Here is a 19,260-nt window from a genome sequence, read left to right as displayed (position 1 = left end):
CCTCACCGCACTCACCACAGCCCTTGACCTCGTGCCCCTGCCCGCCCCCCAACTTTGGAGCTCAACCTCCATTTCCCCTCCTTCCGTGCTTCGCTTCCTCTTTTCTCTTCCGTACCCTGCGCCCGGCTTCTCCTTGTCTTCCTTCCATAAACCTGGATCGCCAGCAAGGTTGTCGTCCCGGTGCCTGCACCATCCCCGCACCCAGACACAAAGAACCGCCCCCCCCAAAGACCCTGCTACCATAAACACAGTCCACCAACACACTACGTGCACAAAAGCCGCCCGCTGCGGAGGCCGACGGCGCGTTTTGCCCCTGTGTCGTCAAAGGCCAGAAGCAAAGGTAACCCGGGGAGCCTGCCCCCTCCCCGCCGCGTGTGGGCGTGGGCGGTGCGAAGGCGCAGGCGGGGCTCCCGGCCGTCCCCGCCTAGGAAGTGGTTCCCCGCAGCCCCGGGAGCCAGCGTCCGGGGGCCAGAAAGCAGGTTAACCGCCCGATCGGGTGTGGCATGCCTCCGGCAGGAGACCACCCCCCTTAGCCTGGGTTTAGATGTTCCGAAGTCGTCTTTGAACTCCTGTTCAAAATGTCAGCTCTGTGGTTGAGGTTTCCGTCCAGGAGAACACCCTGGTCTACGCCTTTTCCAGCTGCAGGAGAGCAGAGTTGACGCCAAGAGATACTACCAAAACACCTTGCTGCTTTTGGCTGAAAAGGACCACAGGATGGAGAAAGGTTTTGATAAAGCTTGTTTAAAGGTAGCTCAGTTTGGACTCTTTGGAGAATCACCAGTACGGGAAACCGATTTACCTCCACTTGAATTATTAGTAGGTACCATGTATATATCTTCACTGCTACATTAATGTGGTTAGTAAGTACTTTCTTTTTTTTAAGTAGGCTCTGTGCCCAACGTGGGGCTTGAATTCATGACCCTGATGTCAAGACTCATATTCTCTACCGACTGAGCCAGCTAGGCACCCCTACTTTCAGTCTTTAAAGTGTGGGGCAACTTGGCCAAGTATGGGTAAAAGCTAACTGAAACAAATCCAGGATATTTTATTCTACTTGTATTTTTAGGCTACAAGTAAGTGTGTATTGCTTAGCTTCTCAAATACCTGGCAATCATTCAAGTAGGTTACTAGGTGTTATTGACCAGAAATAAAAAAGTCTTTGAAGACCATATCACCATCATGAGCACATGACGTTAGAGATCATTTCTTTGTTGGGATCTCAAAGTACCATCCTCAAATCCAAGCTGAGAAAACATTCATGATTTTTGAAAATGATCCTGAGAGAGATTTTACACCTTGAATGGAATATGGAAATTTTCTACCCTTGCAACAGTAAACACTGAAATCCTGGTATCTTTATAATTGATGTGTTTTTTAAGATACTAAATTGTTTACTTAATCCTTCTGTCTAGGTTCCTATGTTGACTAGTTGAGACAAATATAAGTATGGCCTTCTACAGTTATAAAACAGTCTTAGCTATTGCCCGAACAAGGTAAGCCATGGAATTGCCTCTTCCCCTGCAATATTTATATGAACTTTCTTCTAGTTGAAAAAAATATATGTAAAAGGATAGGCTTGTTCCACAACAAATGAAAGCTTTGTTGGCTTTAACTATACTGGTTTTTAAGAAACTGACATTTTATTGTATTTAAACTTACCCCGATTTTTTATATGCCTTAGAACTCAGGCTGAGTAATTTTTAGATGGCACAGGTATGAGAGAAGATGTAATGGTTTTAGAGTGACACCTCTGTAATTGATGAATGTTACATGGGGCCCTTAGATAGAAAAATGAGTAAAATGGCTGGCAAACAAGCCAGTCCTAGGGCATATACCTGCCCTCGTAGGGTCTGTTATCACTTATTTATTCCAAAGAATATTCACTGAGAACTTACTATGGGCCAGATACATTGTGCATTTTCCCTTTTGGCCCTTCAAAAAGTGTTTTATCTTGGCGTGCTTCAAAAACAGCCTGAAAGAATGGAAAAGTCATCTCTTTGCCAGAAGAAATGTCTTTGCCAGGAACTTTCTTTGCCTAGATGGGTCTTATTTTTATTTTCAAACAATCTGATGTGCTAATTTAACTGAAGACTGTGAGCTGTTACAAAACCAGAATATAGAGATCCCTGGCTGGGGTGCCCAATTCTAATTCTTATTGCTAACATTCTTGAGGAATTGTAAGTGAAGGGCATTTGGGCTGTAAATGCCTCTCATTTGAGGGAGTCCATGGGATCACACAGACAAAGCAGTATTATGTGATCGGTTAATCCCCACAGAGGCCATGAAGTGTTTGTTCAAGCAATATTTCTCTCATCAGCAGAGTAACCAAAGACACAAGCGTTCCACCTGTTTTATGATAGTAAAGACAACACTTTCAAACACAACCCCTGGTGCAGAAATGTTTGCTGTTAGATTTTTAAATTAATAGTTGCAGACTTTTGTGCTCACGTCAGCAGCACATATACTAAAACTGAGACAATACTGAGAAGATTAGCATGGCCCCTGCGCAGGAATAGTTGCAGAGTTTCTAACTTGTAACAGGAGCAATTATTTTTAGGAATTAACTTACTAGTATTTCTCATAGAGCCTATCATTCAACTGTAAAGCACGCTGTTCTTCAACTGGGGTAAAAAGTTATATTTCATTCATTTGTGGATATCATTGGCTTTTAAAATATAGGCTTTAAAACCGTTGTTTTATTTTAACCAGATAAAATATTTATTTCTTTAGTTTGTAAGTTTGTAATGGTATGTGCTCAACTCAGAGGATGTTGCTCTTTATTCCAGATTCCCTAGCTATTTTGTGCATCCTACGAGCTCTTCTTATTACCCATCATTTGCATTTCTTCACTTGCCAGATTCCCATTTAAATAAAACATACACGAAGCACTGTGTAAGCAAGAAGTACTCCTATCCTAATCAGTCAGGCAATAAAGTACTGCACTTACGAACTAGAATAATACAGAAGATACACACATCAACTTGCTGGTTACAAGAGGCCCCTGGTAAACCTCAGCTGGAGCAAACCCCAAAAAAGCCCCAGGTGACAAGCCCTCAGCCCACAAAAGGAACTGGCACGAAGATCAAGGAAGAAAAGCGATCTTATAGACAAAGAATTATGGATGAACTTAAATATTATTACAATGGATTCTCCTTGCTATGGATTGACACCAAAGTTGCTGCCAGAATGGTTTGGAGGCTGTTGCATGGACAGGTGCTGACCAGGCGAGAGAGACGAAGGGTAGGCAAGAATCATATTTGAGAAAGAAAATGTAAAGTTAAAATGAACTGTTTGGGAACCAAGTTTTAAACTCACCTGAGAATTAATCCTAAAAATCCCAAAGTAGGAATAGTAACTGATGGCAAGAACCAGAGTTTCTTATGGAGTTTATTTGTCTGAAAGTGACTTACTGCACAACTTTAGGCAAGATTCTTGAGATTTGTGCATATTTGCCTGTAAAATGGTGGTAATTGTGTTTTCTAATTTCCCCCGAGGAGCTGAGAAGCTTCAGGTTTGATCTGTGCACCTGAAATAGAAATTACTGTTCATATATTAAGTATATGCCTTTGAAAAATCAGCTTTTCGCAGACACTGTGCTATTGAAGTACAGACCGTAACGTAGGTGAGAGCTAACAATAGATGATGCCAGCGATATGTTTTGATTGTCGTAGATTTCCTTGAAGGTATCCCATAGATATTACTTCAGAGTGATGGTATAAAGAGGAAAACCCAACCTTTCCATTTTATAAACAGTTGCAGAAAATCTGTCTAGCGTTTTTAACACTTTCAAGACCAAGGCAGGATTTTTGGTTTTGTATTTTTGTTTTGGACATGTCCTAAAATAATGGATACTGCATATGCATTTAATTCTCTAGCTCTTGAGGACTTGTGCTGATTTCTTCCGCCTGGTTCCGTTTATGGTGTTCATAATTGTACCCTTCATGGAATTCTTACTACCAGCATTTCTGAAATTCTTCCCAGAGATGCTGCCATCAACTTTTGAAAGTGAATCCAAAAAGGTATGTAGGATTTTTTAAATTAAAAAAAAAAACAAAAAAAACAAAAAAACTAATGGGCTCTATTCTTTAGTTTTTAAGTTTATAGAAAAATTGAGCAGAAAGTATAGAGGGTCCCCAGAGACTCCCCCAATTTCCCTTTTTATTAATGTCTTGCATTTGTGTGATCTATTTGTTACAATTGAAGAACCAATATCTAGATATTATTAATTAAATCTCATGCTTTACATTAGGCTTCACTTTTTGTGTTGTACTGTTCTGTGGGTTTTGAAAAATGCATAATGTCATGGCATCTACCATCCCACCATCAACAGAATAGTTTGACTGCCCTAAAAATGCCCTGTGTATCATCTGTTGTTCCTCCTACCTCCCCCAACCAATGGCAACCACTGATCTTTTCATTGTCTCCATAGTTTTGCCTTTTCCAGAATGTCATATAGTTGCTATCATACATGTGTAGTCCTTTCATGGATCATTTCTTTCTGTCACTGCATAATATCTCATTGTATGGATGCACCACGGGTTGTTTATCTATTCGCCTGTTGAAGGATTATTGTGGTTGATTCCAGTTTTTGGCAATTATGAATAAAGCTGCTATAAATATCTGTGTGCAGGGTTTTTTTTTTAATGAACATATGCTTTCAACTCATTTGGATTCCTAAATACATCAGAAAACAATTACTGGATCATATGGTAAGACTGTGTTTAGTTTTGCAAAAAAATAACTGTCTTCCGAAGTCTCTGTACCATTTTTCGTTCCCACCAGCAATGAGAGTTCCCGTAGCTCTGTATCTTCTTTTTTTTTTTTTTTTTAAAGATCTTATTTACTACAGAGAGAGAGAGACAGCAAGAGAGGGAACACAAGCAGGGGGAGCGGGAGAGGAAGAAGCAGGCCCCCAGCGGAGGAGCCTGATGCTGGGCTCGATCCCAGACCGCTGGGATCACGCCCTGAGCCGAAGGCAGAAGCTTAATGACGGAGCCACCCAGGCGCCTCCATAGCTCTGTATCTTCGTCAGCATTTAGTGTTGTCAGTGCTTTGAATACCGGCCCTTCTAATAGGTGTGAAGTGATATCTCGTTGGTATTTTAGTTTGCAATTCTGTGATGATGTATCATATCGAGCATCTTTTCATATGCTTATTTGCCACCTGTATATCTTCTTTGGGGATGTATCTGTCTTTTGCCCACTTTTTAATAGAGTTGTTCATTTTCTAATTGTTGAGTTTTAGGAGTTCGTAGTATATTTGAATGCAAGTCCTTTAGCAGATATGTGTCTTGCAAATATTTTCTCCCAGCCTGTGGTTCGTCCGTTCTCTTAACTGTCTTTCACAGAGCTCATGTTTTTGATTTTGTAATGAAATTCAGGTTATCAGTATATATATATATAATTTTTTTTTTTTTTTTGGATCGTGCTTTCGGTGTTGTATCTAAAAACTCAGTGCCAAATTCAAGGTCACCTAGGTTTTCTCCTACGTTTTCTTTTTCTTTTCCTTTTTTTAAGTAGGCTCCACACCCAACATGTGGCTTGAACTAACGACCCTGAGATCAAGAGTCCCATGCTGTACTGACTGAGCCACCCAGGTGCCCCTCCTACATTTCCTTCTAGAAGTTTTATAGTTCTGAGTTTTAAATTCAAGTCTGTGATCCATTTTGAGTGAATTTTGGTGAGAGGTGGGACATCAGGGTTAAGATTCATTTTTTTCTTTTTTGCATGTGGACACCAAGTCTTCCTAGCATCATTTGTTGAAAAAAACGATCCCCTTTTCATTGCATTTTAACTTGCTTTTAACCACTAAAAAACAAAAATCGACTGTTATTGCAGTGACTAGTTGAACAGTGGGCATGATTTAGCCAGACAGACCCTTTCCTGCTTGAGAGTAGTCCTAGAGAGGAGGGGCCCTCATCGGATGGTCACTGTGAAGGTGGCGGGCTGGAAAAACGCAGGTGGCCCCTTCGTTCTTTCCGTTCTGAGCCACTCTACTGGGCAGAGGTGTGAAGGCTCGAACACGTGGTGGGAGGACGGACAGGACAACTTTTAAATCGAATTGGGAAATGTTTCATAGAAGAGGTAACTATGCAACCGAGACATGAAGAGTGGTAGAATTTTGCTGCAGCGTTTGAAAGGCTTTCTGGAGAGAAAGAGGAGCACTTAAAATGGCTTAATTGTGTGAAAGGGTATGACGTAATCTGAGACACTGAGTGCTGCTTTGTGGCTGGAGCAGGGAATACAAGGCGATCAATGGTGGAAGATGAGACAAAAGTGATATGTTGGGGTCAGGTTGGAAAGCGCCCACCACTCTAAGGAATTTAGACTTTGCCTTTGACCACGGCGAAAAATGAAACGTAAATTTAAGCAGAGGGTGGGTAACACGATTAGATCCGTATTTCAGAAAAAAATGATTTTGCTGGGTAAAAGGATTGAAGAGGGCAGAGCCAAAGGAGGGAAATTGGCTGGCATGCTATTACAGTAGTGCAGGAGAGAGGATGAAAGTAAGAAAGTGGCGTTAGGAATAAAAACTTGAGGATACATTAGAGATACATGTAAGACATAGAATCAAATTGCAATATTTGACTGGCAGTGGTTTAGTTTACTTACATTGAAGGTCATCAGTACCTAGAATTCATACCAGGGGATTCCAAGGAATGTGTTCGTGAGTGCAGGAAGATGGGGGAAGAGGAGGTGATTTATCTCAAGATTCCTCTTTCCTCAACACTGCTCATTCCCCAGTCTTAATACATACTCATCATGGCCACAGTTTTAGAAAATACATTCTCTCTCTTTCTTTCCATGGACTGAAGCAATTGAGAAAATGAAAGAGAGAGAGGTGGTGGTGGAGGGGAGGAGGATATGAGAGAGGGCGTGGGAAGAGGCAGGACTTTCTATTTACATCCCATCAGAGCACCCAGGCATTTCTCTTTTGTAGGACTTATCTGTTATACTTCAATTTGTGAAATTACTGGATTATCATTCGTCACTCATATTTGTCTTTCCCATTAGACCAGAGGTCCAGTGAGGGCGGGAATTCTTACCTATTTTTGCTCATTTTATCCCCAGCAAGGTAAATGCTCAGTAAATAAATGAGTAGCTGGTGGCTATGGATGTAGGAAATGGATGGTATTGCCACTGCTGTTGTGTGATTTTTTTTTGGTGGAGTCTTTTAAGATCTTTCATGAGATTCATGATTCATTAGAATCTCGTGGGCAACTTAAAAAAGTATAGAGAATCCTATTCCTCTCCATTCCCCTGGGTCCTGACCATGGTTATTTTTTTAAAGATTTATTTATCTATTTTAGAGAGAGAGAGAGTGAGTGAGGCGTGAGCGGGAGGGACAGAGGGAGAGGGAGAGAGAATCCCCAGCAGACTCTGCACAGAGCATGGAGCCTGAGGCAGGGCTCAATCTCATGACCATGAGATCACAACCTGAGCCAAAACCAGGAGTTGGATGCTTAACCGACTGTGCCACCCAGGCGCCCCAACCGTGGTTATCTTGCAAATACTACCACACTGCATTTCTGATAATGCATGAGGATTTGGAAGTACTCGTTCACATCGTGTCTCAAGAGTATACATTTAGGGGCACCTGTCTGGCTCGGTCAGTAGAGCCTGCAATTCCTAATCTTGGGGCTGTGAGTTGAAGTGCCACCTCGGGAGTAGAGATTGCTAAAACAAATAATAAAAGAAATGTACATTAAATTCTCTTTTGTGTAGTGCTTTGTTCATATCTGTTACAACACTGAGTCGGTGTATTACAGTTAATTGTATCTGTTGTGTACTGAAGCTACGTGCTACTCTAGCAGAGAGTTGATTTCCTAGTTTTCTTTGTTTGTGGCCCACACAAAATCTCGGACCACTCTGGGACCAGGGGCTGGCTCAACCAGCAGCCTAGATGGTTGTTTTTTGTTTTTTGTTTTATATTTTATTTATCTATTTGAGATGGGGGGGGCACAAGCAGGGAGGAGAGGGAGAGGGAGAAGCAGACTCCCCGCCGAGCAGGAAGCCCGACACGGGGCTTGATCCCAGGACCCTGAGATCAAGACCTGAGCCAAAGGCAGATGCTTAGTGGACTGAGCCACGCAGGTGCCCCTCTTAGATGGTTTATACCAGGCTAAGAGATAGTATCTCATTCTAAATAATGACAAAGCCTTCCATTGAGGGGACATTTTGGATCTATCAAATATTTATGGTTATTGTATTAGTAAGAAATAAAAGGTAAGCTTAAGAAGTCAAGTTGCAAATAGAGGCTGCTTTTTATTCTCGTGCTCACAAAACCCATTTAACTAGGTCTGAAAAGAATAGTAACATGCAAAACAGGAATGAACAATAAACAAGGTGACAGTTCTTTTCCTCTCATCTTTATCTGTGAAGCTGTAATCATGAAGGATTGATTAACTTTCTCCTCTTCTATTATTAAGGAGGAAAAACAGAAAAAGAAAATGGCTGCAAAGTTGGAACTAGCAAAATTTCTTCAAGAAACGATTACAGAAATGGCAAGAAGGAACAGGGCCAAGCTGGGAGACGCCTCCATGCAGTTCTCATCCTATGTCAAACAGGTGTCAGTCTCTTGTGTCACACCAAACACCTCCTAGGCTGGCAGTGTATATGAAAAATTCATGTCATCGTGGCTCTTCCAAATTGTTCACAGCCTCTCTGACTTTGCGAATATCTGTCATACACCTCCACTATTGCAAACATTTATGGTAGTTTACAGAAAAACCTATGTTAAAGCAGTTGTATATTGAAGATGTTGATACCTTCTTGGAAAGAACTGTAGATTTAGAGTCAAACTTTTGAACTACTCCTGATTTTTTCGGTTGATTTAAGCTGACTTGGACAGATTTCTTTATGCCTCTTGGTACCCAGGGCCCACTTCCAGACCTAAGATAGCGTCTGTGAACATGCTTTGATGTGTCTTTCAAATAGTTTACAGGGGAGGTTGAATTAAGAAATACATTTTATAATTTTTAAAAAGATTTATTTATTTATTCTGGAGAGGGAGACAGTGTAGGTGAGTGGGGGGAGGGGCAGAGGGAGAGGGAGAGAGAAAAATCTCAAGCAGACTCCCCTGTGAGCGTGGAGGCCAACGTGGGGGTCCATCCCGTGACCCATGAGATCATGACCTGAGCCGAATGTTCCACCGACTGAGCCACCCACAGCCCTGTGAAATGCATTTTAATTCCCCTCTTTTTCCCACTCCCTAGGTACAGACAGGCCACAAGCCCAGCACGAAGGAAATCGTCCGCTTTTCCAAGCTATTTGAAGATCAGCTAACCCTGGAGCACCTCGACCGACCTCAGCTGGTTGCCCTCTGCAAGCTTCTGGAGCTGCAGTCCTTCGGAACCAACAATTTGCTCCGCTTTCAACTTCTGATGAAACTCAAGTCTATAAAAGCGGACGATGAAGTAAGAGCTGAACTGTGGCCGTGGGGAATTATCTGGGCTTGGGACATCCCGTAGGGCGGCTTTGCGATGGAGTGCGGTATCTTCTGCTAGATCTGCCCGTGAGTGGACCAGTTCTGGCAAACCATTGAGTACTCTAAACAATCATTACCATGACAATCTGAACCCAGATTACTCATTTTAGGAGTTGTTTGTCGCACTCTGACGCATTTTCTGGAGAATGCCCTCAGAAGCAGTTAGTGATTTAGTAATCTACATCAGTTAGGACCCACGAGGGAGGAACAGCAGCCTGGGAGGTTCCTGAGTCTTCCATGGCTAAGGACAGTGCTCTACCCTCACACCACAGCTCCCCTTCCTCAGAGCTGATGCCAAAGTAAATATTCTGCTGGGTGAGTTGGCCTGATAAGAAGGGGTGGCAAGGCGTAATGCAGAGGAGAGCAGAGCCTAGACATCTGATGGAGGAAAGGCACCATAACTACCAATTAGACTCTTTAAAAAGTGGAAAGAATGTTTCTTGAATCAGAATCAGCTGCTTTCAAGCGTTCTGCCTGAGGGAGCGAGATTCCCAGAACCGAGAAAGCACGACCCCTGCGGCCTCATTTAGATTTCAGCTGTTGCTTTCAGAATTTTGGACTAAACAATACTGGTCCCAGAAGTACCGTAGTTTTGGGTCACACCAAACAGAAACCGTGTTATGTATCCAGCGAGTTTTGTGGACCAGAGTTAGGGCCATTCCCCGGATGGAGGTAGGGGGATGGTAAGAGAAGAGCGATACTGGGACATCCGGCAAATGGTACACTGAAAGCTTTTCAAGTGGAATCTTTTCTGATGAACCCTAAAGCTGCCATAAAGGAGAAGTGCACATCAAGAGGGGAGAGGATGACTTTGGTGACAAAGCGTTGGGGAGGAGTTACGTGACTATTTCTGATATTATTCATACCGGTTGGCAGGATTCCCCTCATTTTCAGCTGCTGCGCCTTTAGTCAGCAAGAGGACAGTCTGATGTGAAAGCATCAGATCTGGGGTTTCCCCTGATGTGTTGGGATTTAGGATTTGGTAAAATTGGAACCAAAGATCCAATACCATTCCTTACGTTGCTTTCAGGTAATTGCCAAAGAAGGGGTGAGTGCTTTGAGCGTGTCAGAACTCCAAGCTGCCTGCAGGGCCCGAGGGATGAGATCCCTGGGTCTCACTGAGGAACAACTGAGACAGCAGCTCACAGAGGCAAGTCGCAGCTCTCCTGGGCCCTTCTCACTAGCACTCTGTCCCCTGCGATTTGTAGACCTCACCCTGTGATTTCTACTTTGCAGGCGAGCTGTCCCACCCAATTTGCCGCCTTTAATTGAGCAGTGGGAACACTGAAGAAGCTAGATTTCTTTTTGATGGAGACAGGGTACTCTATTAGTTTTCTTTCTTTCTTTTTTTAATTTAAATTTCACTTAATTGACATACACTGCAATATTCGTTTCTGGACTAGAATTCAGTGATTCGTCATTTACGTACAATACCCAGGACTCGTCACAACAAGGGCCCTCCTCATACCCATCCCCCATCTAGCCCATCCCCCATCCCACCTCCCTCCCTCAACCCTCAGTTTGTTCTCTATCCTTAAGAGTCTCTTCTGGTTTGTTTCCCTCTCTCCTATTTCCCCCCCATTCCCACATGTTCATCTGTTTTCTTTGTTAAATTCCACATGAGTGAGATCATAGGGTATATGTCTTTTTCTGACTTATTTCACTTAGCGTAATACCCTCCAGTTCCATCCACGTCATTGCAAATGGCAAGATTTCATTCCTTTTGATAACTGAGTAATATTCCATTATATATATATACACACACACACCACATCTTCTTCATCGAATCATTAGTTGTTGGACACTTGGGCTCTTTCCATACTTCGGCTATTGTTGATAATGCCGCCATAAACATCAGGGTGCATGTACCCCTTCGAATCTATTGCTGCGTAAAAAACCACCACAAACTTAGAGGCTGAAAACAGCACCCGTTTATTAGCTTACAAGTTCTGTCAGTCAGAAGGGCAGGCTGTGTTTTTTCTGGAGGCTCTGGGGGAAGACTCTACTTCCAGGCTCATTCAGTTTGTTGGCTGAATTTAGTTTCTTGCAGCTGTAGGACTGAGGTCCCATTTCCTCACTAGCTGGCAGCCCCAGGCTGCCCAGCCCTGCAGGCCCCCTGCATTCCTTACCTCTAGGCCCCGTCCATCTGCAAAGCCAGCAATGGAGAGCTCAGTACTAGCGCCCCCATAGGCTTCACATCTCAGACTTCCCCTTTTTGACCTCTAGCTCCAGAGTTAAAGGCCTCACGGGATGAGGAGAGACCTACTCAGATAACTTCCTGCTTTCCGATCTACTGACTTAGGATCCTAATTATTTCTGCAAAATCCCTCATGGCAGCACCTAGATTCGTGTTTGAATAACTGGGAGGAGGTGTGGGTACACCCGGGACTAGGAATCTTGGGACCACCTTAGAATAGTGCATACTCCAGGTAGTTTAAGGGCCCGGGCAAAATCTCGAATCCAAGGCCGGTCATGTGTGAGTCCATCTGGAGGTCTAAGCCTTGCCTGAGGGCTCTCCTGGGACTACTTTCCAGTTAGTACCCCAAGCCAATATAAAGTGTTAGCTTTGGCAACAGATGTTTAATATTTTCCCACTAACAACATATTTTAACTAAGAGCATCAATGTTGTCTTTTTTTCCCCCCAAGATTTATTTATTTTAGAGAACGCATGCACACACACATTGGGGGAGGGGCAGAGGGAGAGAATTTTAAGCAAACTCCCCACTGAGAGTGGAGCTAGATGTGGGGCTCAGGGCGGAGCTCCATCCCACAACCGTGAGATCATGACCTGAGCCAAAACCGAGAGTTGGACGCTTGACCAACTGAGCCACAGGCGCCCCACAGCATCGATGTTTTCGAAGAAAGCAGTAACTCCTATTACAATTCCCATTCCTGTAACTGTAAGAAATGCTATTAAGTGTGCCCAAATTATTTTGGAATAGGAGCCGCTGTCGTGACTTTGAAACCATGTCCGGTGGCTATTTCCTTTTACATGTTCGACCTGCTCTGGCTGGAAGACGAACATATTGTAGAGAAAGGTTCTTAAAATCATTTATTTCTTGAACATAGAGTGTTAAGTGGGTTCATGCTGTCAAACAGCTTTCTTGAAAGAGTGTATCATTTTTCCCAGAAAGGAGTGAGGATACTCATCTCACAATATGATACTCAGACTATGTATTATTATGAAACATCTTAACTTCATAATAAGATAAATTAGGGGTGCCAGGGTAGCTCAGTTGGTTAAGTGACTGCCTTTGGCTCGAATCATGATCCCAGGGTCCTGGGATCGAGCCCCGCGTCAGGCTCCTTGCTCAGCGGGGAGCCTGCTTCTCCCTCTCCCTCTGCCTGCTTCTCTGCTTGCTTGTGCTCTCTCTCTGTCCGTCAAATAAATAAATAAAATCTTAAAAAAAATTAAAACTATGAGATATCACATTCACCTGTTATGTTGGCAAAGATCCATTTGATGGTGGTGTTGAGGGTTGGGGAAAGCGGCACTCATGCATTGCTGATAAAAACTTCTGCAGAATCTTTCAAAATTTAAAAATGCATTTACTTTCACCTAGAAATTTCACTCGTGCAATTTGATATATCTATAAGGTTATCCATTGCAGTATCATTTATAATAGCAAAAGATGGGAAACAGCCTGAAGTTCATAAATAGGAGAATAATCAAATTATGGCATTTCCGTGCAACAATGGAATCCTTTACAGACGGTTAAAAAGGAGGCAGCTCTACAGCTACGGATATGGATCAATCTCCAAGATATTTCAGTGAAAAAAAGCAAAGGACAGAACACTGTGTATATATCACCTTTTATGTGAAAATGAAAAACACATAAATGTGTGTCTGTAGATGCACAGGATATCTCTGAAGATTATATAAGGAGCTGCTAACAGTGGTGGTTTTTAGGGAGGGAAACAGGGTAGTTAAAGGATAGGTGTAGAAGGCGGGTTTATTGTTATTGATTATATTTTATTGACTTTTTGAATTTTGTCTCTTGTGCATGTATCATCTATCTATCTATCTATCTATCTATCTATCTATCTATCTATCAATGTATCTGATTTTTAAAAGGTTGGCCAGTTTGGTACTTGAAAATTACATCTCATCCTCATTTTACTGTTTACTTCCTTGGTTATGAGTGAGGCTTATTTATTCTTTCCCCTTATCTGCTCTGTGTCGAAGAGAGATACTTAGCTACTTTGAGCCTCAGTCGGTTTGAGAGTTGACTGGAACATTTCCTCCCAACTCAGAGGGTCCCACTGTCGTGAGGGGGCTGCAGAGTACAGACGCTGGTGCCAAAGCCAGGAGACTGGCGTTCTCATCCTTGTCCTGCCGCTGGTTCCCACCCGGGGCCTGGGGAGGCTGTGAAACCGGGGAAGCAGTCGGAGATTGTGGGTCGTTCCAGTTCTGACATGCTGGGATTCTGTCCCGTTTTATTCTCCTCTCATTCTCCAGTGGCAGGACCTCCACCTGAAGGAGAACGTCCCTCCTTCTCTGTTGCTTCTGTCGAGAACCTTCTACCTGATCGATGTGAAGCCAAAGCCGATTGAGATACCACTAAGTGGGGAGGTGAGTACCCGGGATCTGGATTTCTGTAACTGGGGCCTCTCCACAAATGTCTTATTTCCTCTCGCAGTTAGGATAAACATTTCTTTTGGAATATCTTTTGGCATTTGGTCCAATGGGCTTTAAAATCTTTTAAAAATTCCCAACCCCCCCCCCCTGGAATTGCTAAAACTAACTTTAGCTATGGGGCTCTGTCTTTATCCCAGCTCGATTTAGGAATCCAGTTTATTCTTTCTCCTTAACTGTCTAGTGTTCATTAGCTGACTGTGGTGGCTTTTTCACCACTCTAGCTCTTCTGAGATTGAATCGTTCCTCTTCTCTCATGTCTATTTTATTTGTTTAGATTACCATTAATTTTGAAGCGGTGAAAGGCCAATCTAGAATGTAAACTTTTTTGTCTTCTTTCCACTCATTTCCTTCATCATTTTTTGTTGCCTTTAATTCGGCAGCTTTTTTCCCCCCTCTGGCATTTTACCAAAAACCCAGGATTGGCCCGATCATACAGCACCTTGCTCTGGTTAGATGGGGCCTCTCGCTTCTCTGCCTCGTGGCTTCGTGTCTAAGTCACAATCTGCCTGTGTGAGAAAGGAGAGACCATTGTGGAAGATGCTGCACCTGTGGTTGAGTGGATCAAACCAAGTTCTCTGGGGTGGGGACCCATCCTTTTTAACTTAGTTTTGCTAGTGATTCCTTGGACAAGCTAAGGGAAACAAGATGAAGTCCAGCACGAAAAATGTACTTTAGGGAACATCTGCTTGCTTCGCCTTTCCATATCTCCAGAGACTAATCTGATTTGGGCTTTGTCCAGGAAGGATTCTAGGGAAAGTAGGAGCAATTTTGGAACCCAGGCCATCTTTTAAAAGGCAGCCTACCTGGTTCTTACTCTGTATTTGGTCTTTAAGACAGACCGAATTTGTCATTCTTAGACTGCTCTCAGGAGCAAGGAAATCTTGGAATAGTACCATATCTCAAAGCTAAATTTGTGTTCTCAGAATTATTCTAGAGGGGCAAAAGCACTTTAGACAGATGTTGCTTTCTGGAATGTTGGAGAAAGACCTAGAAATTAAGGACAAAAGGACAAGCTCCTAGGCATTTTATTGGTTGCTTTTTTAAAAAAAAAATCCATGTTTTTATTTTTTTAAAAAATTTTTAAAAGATTTTATTTATTTATTAGACAGAGAGAGAGACAGCCAGCGAGAGAGGGAACACAAGCAGGGGGAGTGGGAGAGGAAGAAGCAGGCTCATAGCAGAGGAGCCTGATGTGGGGCTCGATCCCAGAACGCCGGGATCACGCTCTGAGCCGAAGGCAGACGCTTAACGACTGAGCCACCCAGGCGCCCCAGAAATCCATGTTTTTAAACTTCTGTTGTCCATATATACAAAATGAGAATAAGTAGCATGCTAGGTTCTATAAAGACTTTAGAGACATCAAGTTAAATATACTATAATTTAGGATATATGTAGCTCTTTTCACTCCCAAATACACAAAGCAATTACTTATTTCCAAAGAGCAGTGACATATTTACTTTTCCAATCTAATTATAATTCTTGAAGATAGGTTAGCTAGTTATTCTAAGAATACCATGTCTTCCATTTTCCTCATGTTACAGGAACTTCTATTAAGCAGCACCTACCATTTTAATAAATCGGACAAACTTATCATTTAGTTAGACACCAAAAATGATAAAGATGTCAACTTTGAGTAAGTTCTATCAGTACTATTAGAAGCTGATGAGTAATTGAGAAAAGGCAACATTTTTTTTTTAAGACTGAAAACAGGACCAGAATTGGCAAATCAGTAGCTTGTTAATGACTGAGGACTTTTTTTTTTTTTAAGTCATCTCTACACCCAACATGGGGCTCGAACTCACAACACTGAGAGTTGCACGCTCCACCAAGCCAGCCGAGCGCCCCGACCGAGGAGTTTTAATGCTAGAATCTCATTGGAGTGCAGCTTCTGTATAGAGGGCACTCAAAACTCCAAGATAAATAATACTAAGTTGCTGCTTCAGGGACATATTTCAGACGTTCTCCTAAAGGGCAGAGTTGGAAGAAGTTAGGGATTTAGTGAGTGGCAAGCAAGTTGTGCTAGAAAGCACTAACTACTGGAAAAGTGCTTTCGAGTTGCAGGAATAGCAGAAAGCGGATTTTCATATAAAATACTCCTCTTCCTAGGCTCCAAAAACAGATATTCCTGTGGAATCACCGACTTCTCCTGAATCTAAAGAGACGCTGGTAGATTTGGCACCTCCACTGAAGGGAACTAAGGTTAGACTATTACTTTTCATTTGATTCATTAGGTTTAAAAATGAAAATAAGTTAATTTATCCATTTTTTACTCCCTGATTGAAACTGAATTTCGATACAGTGGTGTTCTGTAATCAGAACTATTTATTGTACTGTTAGATCTGTTTCTAAGGAAGGGCAACATTTGGCTCTATGTAATTAGGTTCCAGATTTAGCCTCTTGGATCCTGTGCGGGAAGATGTGGTTGTTCCAAGTTTCTGGTGGTCACGGCAGTGTGACTCTAGATCTAATATCCATTTGGTTTTAAATCAGTAACCCAACTCTCCATTCTGCTGTTTAAGGAGGAAGAATTTATACAGCTGCCGCCGGTTCCATCATCCCCCATAACACCGTCCACAGCTGTTCCGTTACCTAAAGGACCCATCACTTCTGCTAAAGAAGCTGTAAGTATCTGAAAAAAGAACACCTTTTGTCTCTAGTTATTTTTAAGGGCACCGAGAATCTAGAATTGTTACTATTGCAAAACCCCACACACTTCTTCCTGTCATCCAAACAGGAAGTTGTAGGCTGAACTTTCGTCGTCGTATAACCACTACGTTTTTAAAACTCAGTTATCCAAAAGCAAATACAAAACGAAACAAAACAACAAAAAAAAACCAAACACAAACACAAACACAGAAAAAACAACTTATCAACCAATGCAGTCGTGGAGGAGGCCTAAACATATGAAGTCTAGAAGCTAATTACAATATAGGCAGATTCTTATTTTCTTTTGTGCCAGATGGAAATAGTTCCCATATGTTGTGTATTTCACACAGGCTTCAGATGTCAGGAAATACTAGCAGGAAAGCAATTTAAATCTTAGGAGAAATGTATATAAATAAGAAATTACTTATCTATCCACTTTTCCTGTTTGGGTGAAAGAATTTGGGGCAAGGGCAGAAGCATGACACAAGTAAGTGGCGGGGGGGGGGTCATGGGAGAGTCCGACTGGCTCTACTGGCCCCCGCAGGGTGAAGAAGAGAGCCAGCCAACACGCAGACACCCAGGGTCCTTGCTTGCACGTGTTTTTTATTTTTATTATCGAGCTAAGTTGCAAACTTGGATTTGACTTTGTGGTCTGTCATTATGTAAGAGAATAGAAAAGGGACTCCTGCAGAACTTCCGCATCCCGTTGTGGGCAGTGCCTAAAGTCCTTGTTTTGTACCTAGACACTCCAGGCCAAATCACAAGAGACCCCGCAGAACAGCAAGGCGAGTTCAAAGGGAGCATAAGGACTACCCGAGGACGAAGCTCACTGTCGTCAGCTTCCTGCCCGCGGCGGCGTCGTCCAGGAGCGCCCAGCTAAGTCCATCTGTGTCTGGTTTAAGCGGAGGATCGGCTGTGTCATCCGTGGGGCAGTCCCTTGAGGCCTTGTAACCATTCCAGATGCCGTCAACAGCAAGACCAAGCTCAGACCATTTAGAAATATAATAGCAAAGCCAGCTTCCTCTGTACCATGACGTCATCCCACTAAACTGTGTGTGAAGCCCCCTCCCCATGTTATTTTTGAACAGCTTCCTGTTCGTTCGTGTGCATGTCCTTTAAGGGAGGAAATTTTTTTGCATAATGGAATCAGCTTGGCACCTTAGATTCCTTGAGTAAGAACTTGGAAACTCTGAAAGCACTGTGAGACCACCTAACTTTTTCAGTGATCCATCGGTAGGAACAGCGCCCTGGAAACAAAGCACCTTCATGGGGTGGAATGGATGGACTCCCCAGTAAGGCCTTTCTGGGTACGAGGAAGGAAAAGCTTTTTGGAGAAGAAAACGGGGAGTCCAACAAACTGGCGATCAGCAAGGCCTGGCCGCTGCTCTGCTGTTCGGAGCCCCCTCTGGGGCCTGCGGAGGCCGCGGGAATCTGGGAGGCCGCCACCACTCCAGCACATGTGGCTTTCATTAGGCACCATTTTGCCAGGAAACATAATTAAGGGTTTAGGACTTAACCATTTGTCTGTGCTGGGTGTAGGTTTTTCTGGTCTGTTTGTCTTTCACAAGCAAGACCATTTGTTAGTCACAGGGGTGGTTAAAGTCTGATATAATCCCTGCGCTACCCAGTAACGAGCATTATGTTCAGATCCTTATGCTCGGTGTTTTCAGGATGGTCAGTCCTGAAAAAACTTAACATAATACATTGCCACGCAGCTGACCAACAGCTTTCTTCCCTCGGGGAGTGCTTAGAAAGGACAGATAGTCTGGCTTGTGGGTGATGAAACTGATTCCCTTCGCTCGCTGTGAAACTGAAAGCAGTTAGATGGGGGTCCTTAAAACCAAGTGCAACTCCAGTCTCCCTCTCTGGGATCACCTCGGTGAGGACTGTCCTCGGCGCCTCCCGGCAAGGATCTGTACTTTACAGTGCTTTTTAAGCCTCCTGTCCACCGGAGGAAAAGCCCCACCGTGGCCTGCTCGCGAACGGCAGTTCCTCGAGAACGATGAATCCCTACTACGCAGCATTCGGTGGATCTCGCCATTGGCCTAGCAAGGTGATTAACAATAAATTTCCCCATTTTTTAAACGATGGGTGTTTATTTTAATTAGCTCACATTTCAAGTGTTGAATGTGGGCAAGGGGTTAGCTACTTAACTTGCTCGATCCTGTCTTAGCTGCATGATTCATAAGTACTGCTGGGCTGTTCTACAGTTCTGGGTTTCTCTACAAGGCAGAATGGGAATGGTTAGGGCAAGGAGCCCCTGGTCAGTTCTGGCCCCAGCTGTCCCTCACCCCCTTTCTACATCTAGGCCTCTGAGACACTGGACATACCCCTCTTCCCGTTCTTCGGTTAGTAGCTCAGAGAAGTCTGGGATGTTTCTTTGGTCTCATCACCTAGAGCTCTTGGCTGTTGGGCTCTCTAGGCTTGATAATCTAGCCCCGTGCTGACACCGAGCTAATGGTGCTCTGGGAAATGATCACCAACCAGC

General features: G+C 43.2%; 1 protein-coding gene and 1 pseudogene across 3 annotated transcripts; both read left to right on the top strand.

Moving 5' to 3' along the window:
- Positions 1-403: 403 nt before the first annotated feature.
- Positions 404-18,841, top strand: LETM2 (leucine zipper and EF-hand containing transmembrane protein 2). Of its 3 annotated transcripts, none has more exons than XM_045779228.2 (11): positions 404-747; positions 1,413-1,493; positions 2,787-3,240; positions 3,876-4,019; positions 8,429-8,566; positions 9,215-9,415; positions 10,517-10,636; positions 13,947-14,060; positions 16,233-16,325; positions 16,646-16,747; positions 17,516-18,841. In XM_045779228.2, the coding sequence occupies exons 2-11, from the start codon at positions 1,447-1,449 to the stop codon at positions 17,576-17,578; spliced, it is 1,476 nt and encodes a 491-aa protein (XP_045635184.1). In that variant the 5' UTR covers positions 404-747; positions 1,413-1,446; the 3' UTR covers positions 17,579-18,841. The 3 variants fall into 3 exon arrangements, with proteins under 3 accessions (XP_045635184.1, XP_045635182.1, XP_045635181.1); XM_045779226.2 differs by having other exon boundaries at positions 404-856; XM_045779225.2 differs by having other exon boundaries at positions 405-816.
- Positions 2,441-2,536, top strand: LOC123780449 (U6 spliceosomal RNA; annotated as a pseudogene).
- Positions 18,842-19,260: the final 419 nt, after the last annotated feature.

Source organism: Ursus americanus, chromosome 27 (genome assembly GCF_024610735.1).
Source record: "Ursus americanus isolate L20-20 chromosome 27, mUrsAme1.1.p, whole genome shotgun sequence".
In the NCBI taxonomy this organism is placed as follows: Eukaryota; Metazoa; Chordata; class Mammalia; order Carnivora; family Ursidae; genus Ursus; species Ursus americanus.
The sequence above is the reverse complement of the archived record's forward strand: the minus strand, read 5'-3'. Positions and strand labels throughout refer to the sequence as shown.